This window comes from Panthera leo, chromosome B1 (genome assembly GCF_018350215.1).
Source record: "Panthera leo isolate Ple1 chromosome B1, P.leo_Ple1_pat1.1, whole genome shotgun sequence".
In the NCBI taxonomy this organism is placed as follows: Eukaryota; Metazoa; Chordata; class Mammalia; order Carnivora; family Felidae; genus Panthera; species Panthera leo.
This window is the reverse complement of record NC_056682.1, coordinates 202,836,150-202,849,923: the sequence shown is the minus strand read 5'-3', so window position 1 is coordinate 202,849,923 and position 13,774 is coordinate 202,836,150. Positions and strand designations below refer to the sequence as shown.

The 13,774-nt window shown below is 44.0% G+C and overlaps 1 protein-coding gene across 1 annotated transcript in view; it reads left to right on the top strand.

Annotated features, from left to right (window-relative positions):
• Positions 1–101: 101 nt before the first annotated feature.
• GRK4 (G protein-coupled receptor kinase 4) overlaps positions 102–13,774 on the top strand; it is a 96,594-nt gene continuing 82,921 nt past the window's right edge. Inside the window, exon 1 of the mRNA XM_042937034.1 lies at positions 102–346. Coding sequence (XP_042792968.1) covers positions 295–346 — 52 coding nt within the window. The 5' untranslated portion in view covers positions 102–294. The remainder of the gene's footprint in view (positions 347–13,774) is intronic.

Here is a 13,774-nt window from a genome sequence, read left to right as displayed (position 1 = left end):
CGGTCTCGGAGGCAGCAAAGCGGTTGGTGGCGGCGGCGGCGGCGGCGGCGGCGGCGGCGGCTGGAGGGGCAGCAGCCGGAGCCGCGACAGCTGGAGCGGCGGCGGCGGCGGCGGGGCAGCTCCCCCGGGCCCGCTGTGGACCCTCCCGAGCGGGTGGCGTCCTGCGAGCGATGCCCGGAGGCGCCAGAGCCCTCTCCGTCTCCCCTTCCCTCTCGCACACGCCGAGCCCGGCAGCGGCGGAGGCGGCGGAGGCAGCGGCAGCGGCCGCGGCGGCGGCGGCGGCGGCCAGGGGCCATGGAGCTTGAGAACCTCTTGGCCAACACGCTGCTGCTGAAAGCGCGCCAAGGTGGGTGCACAGGGGCGCCCGACGCCCCGCAAACTCAGATCCTCCGAGGAGCCCCGACCCTGACCGGGAACCCCGATCCCCGCAAAGCCCCGAGCCACCGTCCGCTCCGTCTCACTATTCGCAGCGGCCAGACAGCGAGGGGTCAGCTTGGGTGCCTTAGGCTGCTCTGCGCGCCGCCCTGCACCCCTCTCAGCACCTGTGGGCCCAAGTAACGCTGGCCTGCGCCCCACTCTTGTCGGTGTGAACCTGCTCTGTCCTGCAGCCTCCAGTGCGTCAGCACAGGCTGGCGGGGTCCTGTCCTGGGAGGAGGAAGCCAGACCACCGAGTGAAGCCGGCAAGAAACAGCCGTGCCTTTGCGGTCTTTAAAGGACGAAGAAGACGATCCTGTTAACGACCCTAAGCGAGGACCTTCCATTAGTCTTTTTGGACTGTTATTTTATATTTATTTATTTTTGAGAGACAGAGTGAGACAAAGTGAGGGTGGGGGAGGGGCAGAGAGAGAGGGGGAGACACAGAATCCGCATCAGCCTTCAGGCTCTGAGCTGTCAGCACGGAGCCCGACGCGGGGCTCGAACCCACGAACTGCAAGATCGTGACCTGAGCCGAAGTCGCACGCTCAGCCGACTGAGCCAGCCAGGCGCCCCTGGACTGTTATTTTAGCATAGATTTTTGGTTTTGAGGTTTGCTCTGACTTGGTTTTGAGGCTTCGTGGTGTGTGGAGTGGGTTTTACCAGGCGGGACGTGGTGGCAGATTCAACAGTTTGGTACGAATCCAGCCTCATGTCCACAAAAAGGCACAGTTGACCCAGCCCTTTGGCTCAGAGGTGGCCCTGGCCCCGACCGTCCTTCTGTTGCCTCCCAAGAGAGTGGAGAGCTGGCAGCACAGCTACCCACCTGCGGTTCTTCAGCCCCTTTGCTCCTACCGAGTGGGTGACGGAGCAGGTGCCTGGTGTTTGTGCGCGATGGCGGGAAATGGCCGCCGGAGGTACCGCGTTGGCCACGACTCCGGAGTGAAGACCGTATGGAAGGAGTGCTATGCACAGTCTCCCAGGGCTGGAGTCCCATCCTGGGCGCCCGTGTCCGTGGAGTGGTCCTCCTGGTCACTTGGGATGCTTGCTGGGAAACATCAATAAACTCATCTTGTGATTGAAATAGTGAATAACGTTCTGTGAGAGAATTTAATGTGGAATACAGCTACTTCAGATCTTTGGGTTTTGTTTCCTTTTTAATGCTCTCCCCTTCCCATTTGTGTCCTAAGTGTGTTTTTAAGAGGAAAGAGCTTCATCAGAAAGTGCCTGATTTCTCAACTCAGTGGAGACAACTCAGAAACGGCCAACAGGAGTTCTTGAAGTAAGAGTGACAGGTGCAGAGGATTAGCTACCTAAGTTAGGTTTACATAGAAGGATCCAGAATTAAGAAGTAGTGAATTTTTTGTTTTGTAAAGTGTTTCTCATGTTAAGAGTTGAAAACAGGAAATTCATTTTCTCAAATATTTTTGTGTGCTAACTTGCATTCTTAAAAAAAAAATTTTTTTTTACATTTATTTATTTTTGAGAGACAGAGCACAACTGGGGGAGGGGCAGAGAGAGAAGGAGACCCAGAATCTGAAGCAGGCTCCAGGCTCTGAGCTGCCAGTACAGAGCTGGACAAGGGGCTCAAACTCACAAACCATGAGACCGTGACCTGAGCTGAAGCCAGACGCTTAACCAACTGAGTCACCCAGGTGCCCCTAACTTGCATTATTTTGAATAGAAGAGTGAAGATGGGTGGGAAGAAAGTGGGTCTTACTTTTCTGTTAAGGCACCGGGAAGTCCCTGAGAGCAGTACGTTTCAGTGGAGCATTTGATTGTGTTTCGTGTTTCTCACTTTGAACTCCAGATTGGTCATAGAAGTGAACCATGATCCTGGGCACCCCAGCGGCTCAGTCTGTTGAGTGTCCGACTTCGGCTCAGGTCACTGAGCTCAGGTCACTTCGGCTCAGGTTTCACGGTTTGTGAGTTCGAGCCCTACATCAGGCTCCGTGCTTATAGCTTGCAGCCTGGAGCCTGCTTCGGATTCTGTGTCTCCCATTCTCTCTCTGCCCCTCCCCCGGCTCATGCTCGGTCTCTCTCAAAAATAAACGTTAAAAAAAAAAAAAAAAAGGTGAACCATGATCCGTGGAAATCTGGATCTGTGGAAACCCACACTAAACCTGTTTTCTTTCCATTGTACCGTCCTCTTTGAGTATAATGTACAAAAATGGACTGTTATATCGAGCAGATTTTTTACGGTGCTGTAGAGGTTAGGTGATGAGGTGAATATAAGGGCTTTGTAAGTGCTCAATACTTGAAACCAGTATTTCCTGCCATAAAGCCTAGGACTGCATACTTTCAAAAGAGTTTTAAATTTTGTTCCTTAAAGTATTAAGCCGTCATGTTGTGATTCTTACAAGGTCTGCCCCTGTCAGCAGATAGTGCTTACTCCTGTGTTCAGAAAGAGTCATTCTGTCAGTGTGGTTGATGCTCAGAGAAGTTGAATATGAAATATCAGAAATACAGGACTATATGCTGAGTGTTGGTTATAACTGAGGGCTGTTCTTCCAAGTCAAAGCAGCTTATTTGCTTTAGAAGCCCCTAGACTGTCTCCTAGCAAGGGTCTTTTTGGACATGTGTGTTCATGGCTGGTTCCTCATGTGTTTCTGGCGCACGCATTAGAAAGTTAACGTTTGAAAGGAGTGTACATAGCAGAGCAGTTATATGTTGGCCTTGGGAATTACACTGTTGGCTTAATAGTATGAGTGAGGCCGTTTTCTCGATTTGTTTCAAATAAATTCAGTGTCTTTTTCTGGTCTCCAACAGATTTGTTTAAAAGAAAAAAAAAACAAACAGGATTTGTTAAAACCGTTCCTCCTTTTCGGGAATGTTGGGAGATAAAGCTACATCAACAAAGTGATTTAGTCACTCTGCCAGCACACTTTAAGGAGGCAGAAAACGGGGGTGCCTGGGTGGCTCAGTCGATTGGGCAACCGACTTCGGCTCAGGTCATGATCTCACGGCCTGTGGGTTTGAGCCCTGCATCAGGCTCTGCGCTGACAGCTCAGAGCCTGGAGCCTGCTTCGGATTCTGTGTCTCCCTCTCTCTTTGCCTCCCCCACTCACACTCTGTCTCTCTCTCAAAAAAATAAACATTAAAAAAAAAGGTAGAAAATGATCATACTGTTAATAAAATAAAACACAAAATCACTGCTTCCCCCCCGCCCCCAACTTTTAGGATTTTTTTTTTTCCTATGTAATACATCTGTTACCTTTCATAGCTCTAAATGATAACCTTAAATTGCTTACATCATACTTATAAAGAGACATTCGCCCCATTTTCTCTTAGAGAAACTGACAGCGTAAATAGAGAGGGAAGAATAAAATATATGTATGTTTAATATGGATTTTGGCCTTTTCATAGCAATTCCATTCTGATTGCAGATGATAGTGTTATTTACCAGTTGTTTTTTTAGCATCTGACGCATAGTTAATATTGCTGTTATCATTTTTTAAAATGTTTTTTAGCATTTATTCATTTTTGAGGGACCGAGCACGAGTGGGGGAGTGGCAGAGAGAGAGGGAGACACAGAATCTGAAGCAGGCTCCGGGCTCTGAGCTGTCAGTACAGAGCCCGATGCGGGGCTCGAACCCATGAACTGTGAGATCGTGACCTGAGCCGAAGTTGGGCACCCCATCCCTGTTCTCATTTATGCCCTTGTTGAGGCTCCCCAGGATTTTGGTTGCAAGGAATCTCTGGAAATAGCTTATAAACCCTTTGATTCCAGAGGTATAGTGGCCAATATTTGTGTTTCCTTCATTGCACTTAATTTGATCCCACACCCAAGAGCTACTTAATGCATTTTTGTTGTAAAAAATAACTTTTGTATTTATTTGGATGTGTTCTTGAATGCTTGCCATTCCAACATGTGCAGTCGGCCCTCCTTGCTTTTTTCTTGCTCAATTCTTTCCACCCTTCAGAATCCAGTTTGCCTTCCTCTTTGTAGCTTGCTCTGTTCTTCCAGCTCAGGGGCGTTCTCTGCCCTTTGGAAATTTGGAACTTGGGGTTCACAACAACATAGTCAATGATTCTTTTCCCGGCTAATTTGCAATCTTTGTATGGGCAGGGCATAGCTCTTACCTTCATTTTTTATCCCTTTCAGTGCTGGCTGGCCATATAATTGGTACTTGGTAAACAATTGGAGATTAAGGGGGTGATTTGTTATTTTGCTAAATTCAAGAAAGAGGGGGTGAAATTCATGTTGAAAACAAAAGGATTGGTTGGACTTGGAGGGAATAAAGTGTGTTCCCAGCTTGCTTAGAGACTAGTGGTTGATAATGATAGCTAACATTAGTGAGGGTTTGCTCTGTCCAGGCAGCATGCTAAATTCTTTAAGGGCATTATTTCAGCTAGTCCTATCCTTCATTCTCCTAACCCATAAAACCAGACAGATAATAATTCTACTACACAAGGTTAGAGTATTGCTTGTGATAATGTGGCACAGTGCTTGGCGCTCAGAAAGTGCTCAGTAAATAGTAGTAGTTGTGGTTGTAGATTTTGTTGTTCTGTCCAGTGTCATAATGAAGAACTGGTACTTTAACGTGCAATTGTGTTAACTGATCTTGAACCTGGCTCTTTGTCTGTAGTCTGTTCTCATTCTTAGATTTCCCAAAAGCATAACTTTCCTCTTCCTAAATTCTTCCATGCTGGAGGTGCTTGAATCTCATTTATCCTTGACCTTTGTTATTTCTCATGTCTGTCTCTTTGTCTCTATTTTCACCTAGACACCACCCCCACCCCCCAGCCCCCACCCTGATGGTCTTCTATACCTCTTCAATTGACTGAGGGCAAGAATTTCCAGACTTTTTTCCTCCTTTTTCATCCCCAGTGCTGCTAGAACACTCTTTCTAAAACACAGATTTGTTCTCTTAATCTTCTGTTTAGAATTTGGCCTTAGACCTCCATTCTGGGTCAAGTATAAACCCCTTAGTGCATCATGGCCCACAGGGTCCTACCTGACCTCATTGACCTGCTCTTCTCTCCTTGTCTATTTGCTGCTAAGTGTATGTGACTACTCGATGCCTTCCTACCCGGTGAAGTCTTGTTCTTCCTTCATGTTCCGGCTTGGGTGTCTTTTCTGGAAACTTCGACACTCCTGCAAGAGACTTGATCATTCCATCTTTTGTGCCACTGCCACGCCCAGGATGAGCTGTTACTGCACTGGGCTGATTCAGGACAGCTTGGGTGTCCCTTTCTGTGTCACCAGCATCTAGCACTGTGCTAGCTCCCAGCTCCACAAATGCCAACTGATGACTGGGGACAAAAGAGCACATCTCAGGAATTCTTTCAATACTGGTGATAACCAGAAATTAAGGCTTCAAACCAAGCTGTCTTTTTAGACTAGTGATCTGGAACTAGTCTGGATTTCTGGAACAGAAATTGAGATTGTATTCAATTTTTGGAATGTCAGTTGGCTCCATACTTCGAAGTGGTGAGTAGTTCTTATTTCATTTTGAATTTAATATTCTTGTTTTTAGCAAATCAGTATTAAAATATTTAATTATACCTATAACGCAATCTGTAGTTCTCTCAATATTTACATGCTCATCACTAGCGGAGACAGCAGCAGGGTTAGCCACAACTAGTTAGGATGTTAGCAAAAGGCCATGCCCGTACATTTTCCTTTTAGAGGGTAAACTCTCTGTTTTTACCAAATTGAAAGAGTTTCTAGTTCAAAGAACACATGGTAGTACTACCTTTCCTGCCCCCTTACTCCTGTGCTGATTTGTCTCACTTCCTGGCAGAGACATTGTGCCTGAGTGTTTGCATGGTAAACCTAGATCTCTTCTTGTGAGTTGTTTGGAAGACGATGCTAGCACATTTGCGAGGTTGACAAGGCTGCTGAACTGGTAGCATCCCCCTCCCCCCCCCCCCCAGGGGCAGGTGTTTATCCCCTTTGACAGATGGGGGAAGGACAAGTGAAGTGACTTGATCGAGGTCACGTCACTAGTAAATGGGAGTGTTAGGTTTCAACCCAGGTCTGTCTGGCCCCAAACTCATGTTCTAACCAATCATGTAATGCTGTCTGTTGAAAGACTTCCTCAGTTTACTGCTTCAATGGAAATGAGTTGATGTTTTGTATTTAGCTTCTGGCATGAAATTAGCTTTCTAGATGTGGGAGTGTCGCTCCTTGCCTGGTTGGACAGCATGAAAGCACAGTTGACGGAAGTTGGGATGTGGCAGGGGAGGGGGGGCGCTGTATTCTCATCTAACGAGAAGTCCGGAGACGTTGTCTGTGTTTAAGCAACGAGAACTAAAGAGCCAACAGCATTGTTCACTGAGAGGGAGCCTATACCAGATCCGAAAGTGATGGTAGACGTTTGGCGATGGGGCAGGGCCTTACTGAGGTCACTCTGAGTCTGAAAGGAGGGGACTTGGAGCCCCCTCTCTCTGCTCCCTGTTTTTATTACATTTGCCTTCAATGCTTGTGGTCTTTCCTTCAAGTTCTCCATTGGGTTAAACACAGCGTGTTTCCTCTTGAAAGGACAGCCTGCTAATGTCCCCTTGTAGAGCTAGGGACAGAATTCTCTTTGAGCTGATTCTGTTCCACTAATTTAAAGTTTTCCAGGGTGCCTGGGTGGCTCAGTCGGTTAAGTGTCTGACTCTTGGTTTTGGCTCGGGTCATGATCTCACAGTTCCATGAGTTCCAGCCCAGCATCGCGCTCTGCACTGATGATGCGGAGCCTGCTTGGGATTCTCTCTCACCCTCTCTCTCTCTGCCTCTTTCTCTCTCAAAATAAATAAACTTAAAAAAAAAAAAAGTAGAAGAAAAAGGTTTCCAAACAACCTATAATAAAAAAATCAGAGACCTATCAGACTGTAAAACTTTTGCTCCTGAAGGACATGGAATATTATCTTACTGTTTGGGCAGCTTGGGCTGCCGTAACAAAATAACGCAGACTGGGCGGCTTAAACAACAGAAATGTTTTTGTTCTTTGTGTTTTTTGTTTGTTTTTTTATAGTTATGGAGGCTAGGAATCCAAAGTCAACTTACCAGCATTGTTGGTTTCCGGTGAGGACTCTTCCTGGCTTGTACAAAGCTGCTTTCCCCCTGTGTCTTCACGTGGCCTTTCCTCTGGGTTCACACTGAGAGACAGCGGTTTTCTGGTGACTCCTCTTGTGAATACACCTGTCAGATTAGAGCCCTAACTGGCTGACCCTTCCTGAAGACCCCATCTCTAAGTACGGTTTACACTGGGGTTTAGGGATTCAACATGTGAGTGTGAGGGGGAGGAGATGGGATACAAATCAGTCTATAATGCTGTTTTAATTTGCATTTTCCCAATTAAACATCTTTTCATATTGAGGGTGATTTAGCTTTCCTCTTCATGAATTGCTTCTTCATATCTTCTGCACAAATGAGGGCAGAATATCTTACTGACTTATAGCAGTTTTTTTATATAATCGGGATGCTAAGTACACATGGCACAAATCTCCCATTCTCCCACCTGCTCTATTAGTTTTCCTATTGCTGCTGTAACAAGTTACCGCAAAAAACTAAACGGCTTCAAACAACACGGATTTGTTGTGTTACAGTTCTGGAGATCAGAAGTCTGAAATGGGTCTCACTAAGCTAGCATCAAGATGGCAGAAGGGCTGTGTTGCTTTCTGGAGCTTCTAGGGGGAATCTGTTACCAGACAGAGAACCAGTTCTGAGCTCAGGTTTGTCTGCTTTCTCAAAGATCAACACTCGAGAGACCAGTGCCGATGGGAAAGGTTGCATCAGTCAGGAAGCCGGCAAGCTGGGAAGACAGGTGGACAGACGTCTCAAAGACGATCTTCCCTGTCCAGGCCAAGTTGGAAGGTTTTCGAGGGGAAGGCACAGGAAAAGGGAGGGGGGCTACATGCAAGAGAAGCAGGTGCTCAGGCAGTTAGTCAGTGGTCTGTTGGCATGACCTTGAACAGACTCACTGGCATCAGTGGCAGCTGTTTTTGAAGGTGGTCAGCCTTACCTTCTGGAAAAGTTTGGTCCTTCACTCCTCCAGGCCAGTGGTCCGCAAATCTCAAGGAAAGAGGTTAGTTCTGCTATAGGCTAAGGGAGTTAGGTCAGCACACAAGGAGCACAAGAGCTTGAAGCGAGTTAATCCTTAATACAGGTGGAGCGCTATTAGAGATTCGTTTTGGAGGTTCTGTGGGGGAATCCATTTTCTTGCCTTTTCCAGCTTCTGGACGCCACCCGCACACCTCAGCAATAATCAGGCGTTAGCAAAGACCTGGAGCAGCTGCAGCTACAACTCTCCCGTGCTGCTTGGTGGGGCGTGAAACAGGAGAACCGTTTCGGGAAACTGGCAGTTTCTAATAAAGTTAAGCACACACCTGCCCAGTGACCCAGTGATTCTCTTTCAAGATATACCCAGTAGAATGGGCCTGTGTCCACAGAAAGTCTAGTACAAGAATGTTTGCAGCGGCTTTGTTCATAACAATCTCAAACTGGAAACAACCCAAATGTTCATGGATAAGAGGATGGATAGAGACATACTGATACGCGTAACGCAATGTGGTGGTAAAAAAAGAAAGAGCTGCCAGTATATGCAAGAGCACAGACCAGTCTCAGGAGCATCATGTTAAGGAAGAAGAATCAGGAGAGAGAACAATCCTTAGTGGTTCCAGTAGTATGAAGTGAAATTAATCCACAATAATACAAATTGGGATGCTGATTGCTTTGAAGAAGGGAGGGATTGTCACCGAAGAGGCAAGAGGGAACTTTATGGGATGATGAAAATGTGTATTGATCCTGCTGGTAATTATGAGGTTGTAGAGCCATAGTGTTAAGATTGGTGCATATTATTGTGAAAATTGTGTCTGTTAAAAAGTGTTGTGTGTTTGTTTTTTTTTTTATAAGGAAGAATTTTTTTTATAAGTTAGGACCTCTCTGCTCCTTAAATGTTTGGTAAACCTTTATGAAACTGCCTGAGGTTGGTGTCTCCCTCATCCCCCATCCTGACCTTCTTGCCTAGGAAGCAGGGATAGGGATGACTTTTTATTATCAATTTAGTTTCTTTAATACTTGTTGTGATATTCAGGACCATTTCTTTTCAAGGTAGATTTGGCAATTTATGTTTTCTAAGAAAATTTTTTAAAATTTAGTTAACACACGGTACAATATTGGTTTCAGGAGTCAAATTCAGTGATTGATCACTTACAACACCCAGTGCTCATCACAACAAGTGCCCTCCTTAGTACCCGTCACCCATCTAAGCCCATCCCCCACCCCATCCCACCACCAACCCCCAGTTTGTTCTGTATCCTTAAAAGCCTCTTGTGGTTTGTTTCCCTCTCTTCTCTCTTTCGCCCCTTGCCATGTGTTCATCTGATTTGTTTCTCAAATTCCACACATGAGTGAAATCATAGGGTATTTGTCTTTCTCTATTTGACTCGTCTTGCTTAGCATAGTGCATTCCAGCTCTATCCATGTTGCAAATGGCAAGATTTCATTCTTTTCAATTGCTGAGTAATATTCCATTGTATATATTTTTACCACCTCTTCTTTATCCATTCATCAGCTGGTAGACATTTGGGGTCTTTTCATAGTTTGGCCATTGTTGATAATGCCGCTATAAATATTGAGCTGCATGTACCCCTTCAAATCTGTATTTTTGTATCCTTTGGGTAAATACCTAGTAGTGCAATTGCTGGATCATAGTGTATTTCTATTTTTAGTTTTTTGAGGAGTCTCCATACTGTTCTCCAGAGTGGCTGCACCAGTTTGCATTCCCACCAACAGCGCAAGAGGGTTCCCTTGAGAAAATTATTTTCACCTAAGTTCTCAAATTTATTTGGCACAAATGTTATTGGTAACATTTTCTTGCTATTTTTACAATTGCAACTGTGATATTTTTAATTTAGAATATTACTTGTGTGTGTCTTTTATTTTTATTAGACTTGTAAAAGATTTTTTTTTTATTAAACTTTTCAGTGAACCAGCTTTTGGTTTCGTGTGCTTTGCTGTATTATGTTTGCCTTCCAGGTTATTAATTTTTGCTTATATTGTATTCTTTATTTTGATTTGCCTCTAGCTTCTCAAGTTGAATGCTTAACCTATTACTTTTTAAACTTCCTTCTTTTATAGTAAGTGTAAAACTCTTAAGTTTTAAGTATTGCGTTAACAGGAGCCTGCAAGATTTTTTTAATGTAGGTTTTTCATTTCAGTTATGTTTAGATTTTCATTGCGATTTCTTTGTTAGACCTTGATTATTTGAATGTGATTTTTAAGAAATTCTAAACTTGTGGCACCTTTTTAAATGATCTTTTTTATTGGTGGTAATTTAATTATATATGATCAGAAGATATGTTGTTAAGGATAATAATGTTTTGATATTTGTTGAAATATACCTTGTGGTCTGTACGTGGTCAATTTTTATAACTGTTTTACCTGTCCCGAGGAGGAATATGTGTTTTTTATTTGCTGGGTAAGACCCTGTACAATTATCTATTAGGTCAAATTTGTAATATTATTATATAAATAGCCTCTATTTTTATTGCTTTTTGTCTGCTTGATTAATCAGTTTATGATAAAGGTTTGATAAAATCTCCCATTAAGGCTGTGGATTTGTCAAATTTGATTTCCCTAATTTGGTTGATTTTTATTTCAAGACACTGTTAAGTATTTACTACTTAATGATTTTGGTATCTTCTTGTTGGTTATTATTTTTTTTTATTACTATGTAAGGTGCATCTCTATCCCTACCAGTGCATTTGCCTTAAATTGTATTTTCATCTGGCATGTCTGTTATTATACCTGCTTTTTTTTCTTTTGCCCCCGCTAATTTGTGCTGTTTTTCTCTGCCTTTTGGTATTTTTTGAATGCTTCAGATGTCTCTTGTAAACAACATCCCACTGGATTTTGCTGGTTTATCCAGTCTAATAATCTCATTCTTTTAGTACTTAAGTTTTAGTCCCTATTTTACATCTTATGGGACTTTTTTTGGTATGTATTTTGCTACCATTTTTCCTTTGGCTTGATAGTCTTATATAATCATAATAGCTAATATTTGACTATTTGAAATGTACGAACCTCTGTTTTTATATAATAATTCATTTCATTCTGATGACTCTTTAAGAAGATAGTTTTAGTAATTCTGTTTGCAAATTAAAAAATAACAAACAGTCCAGAGAAGCTAACAGCTGGGCCCAGATCACACAGCAAGTGAACAGTGGGGTCAGATCAAATCCAAGCACCCTGGCTTTAGGTCTTATAATCATGTGCTTTTCAAATGCCTTTATTACCTGAGAAGATATGTACCTGTGAGATACATGTATAATATAAAGCTTTCCAAAAGTATGGCCACTACTGGCTATAGTAATGCAGTTGAACACAAGCAAGAAAGATTGGGGAAAACCGCAATACTGATCATTTATATTCATCTTTGAACGTAAGTGGAAATGATTTGAAACCAAAAAAGCAGCAAATAGCCCTGTGCTTTGTTTATATTTTACCATAAATGCAGAAGCATTTCAAAATTAAATTAGTTCAAAGGAATCTTTTCTTCGTTAAGCTTGAGTTTAAAACATTAGAGATGAGCTGTGATCTTGTGGGGGGAGGGGCAGAAAGGTCGTCCAGTCTCCAAGGTCTGTCGTTTCCCAGGGGGGGCCACTCCAGCATTTGAAGACACTAGGTCTGTCGATACTTCATTTTTCTGTGTGTAAAATTATTTTCCATGACTTGCTTACCTTATAGGAATGATAGGTAGTTGAGGTTGTGTATGAAGAACATTCAAGGCTCTTCATTTCACATTATGCATTGGTCAACTTGAGTATTACAGTAACATAACCGCAGGAAGGAAGAGAAATGATAATCACAGTGGTTCCATTAGTTAACATCTTAAGTGTGACATTTTTTATTTGTTTGAGATTTTTTTAAAGTTTATTTATTTTGAGAGAGCGTGCACGGGAGGTGCTGCTCAGGTTCACCGGCATGTGTGCCCCAAGCCTGCCGCTATGAAGTGAAAGTTTCTGTCCTCTCACAATTTAATAATTGAAGCTCTAATCCCCAGTGTGATGGCATTTGGAGGTAGGGCCTTTGGAAGATAATTGTGGTTGCATTAGGTCATAAGGGTGGGGGCCTCATGATGGAATTAGTGTCCTTATAGAAAGAGGGAGAGACGTGAGATCTCTCTTCGAGTGCACGCAGCAGGGAAAGGCCATGTGAGAACATAATGAGAAGATAGCCATCTACGAAGCAGCAAGAGGGCCCTCACCAGTCAGTGAATCTGCTGGCACCTTGATCTCTGAGAAGTAAGAGAACTCTGAGAAGTAAGTGTTTGCTGTTCAGGCCCCCCAGACTATGGTATTCTGTTATAGCAGTCCAAAGTGACAGAGACACCTGTGGAGACCCCATTCTTCTGTCTTTCACCTGGTGATATTCTTCTTCAGACCAAGCCAGGGAGCGTTGTCTAGGGAGAAGGGGGTCTTTTGTGGCCATAGCTTACCCAGGTGGCACAGGGTCTGTCTGTGTGCACTGCTACATTTAGTGAAATGTGGATGATGCCCTGTGTTTGGATGTGCATGGTGTGAGCACTATTGTGTGTGTGTCATTTACTCTTTAAACAGGAAATTGTCAGTGAATTATGTGCTGGGTTCTGAGCTCTCCCCTCCACCACTTCCCTAAAACCACCCTTGTCCAGATCACCAGGGTCAGTTCTCAGTCCTCATTTTACTATGCCTGTGGGCTGCCCTTGACATAGCCCATCATGGGGGTTTCCTGAGTCAATATGTCCTTTTAGACCAGCCTCTGTGTTTTTCTGCTGTTTCAGTGCTTGTCCTTCTCAGACTGCTTGAGTGGTCGCCCCTCATTCTCTGGACCTCTTCACATGGAAGTATTCTGAAGGCTCAGGCTGTGGAATCTCACCTTCGTTATCCACACTCACTCTCTTGTGATCTCTCAAATTGAAATCCGCAGACTGGACTTGTCCACTGCACTGCAGCTCATTCTCCACTTGCCCACTTGATATTGCCCACTTGACTTGGAAAACCTCATAGGTGCATGCGTGCGCGCGCGCACACACACACACACACACACACACACACACACACACATTCAAAACTAAACTCTTAACACCCACGTACACCAATTTTTTCCTTCTGTATTTCAGTTAATACCCAGGCCAATAATCTTGTAGTTGACTTTTAACTCCTTACTTTCAATTCCCCACATCCAGCCCTTGGACAAATATTTTTAGATCTCCCTTCAAAATATAAAGAATCTGACCTCTCATTGCCTCCACTGCTTTCAGCATGGCTCAAACCATCAACCTCTCTCACCTGGAAGACTGCAGTTGACTGCTACTTGGTTTCAGCTTTTGGCTTTCTGACCTTATAGTCTGTTCTTAACATACAAGCCAGAGTGATCCTATTAAAA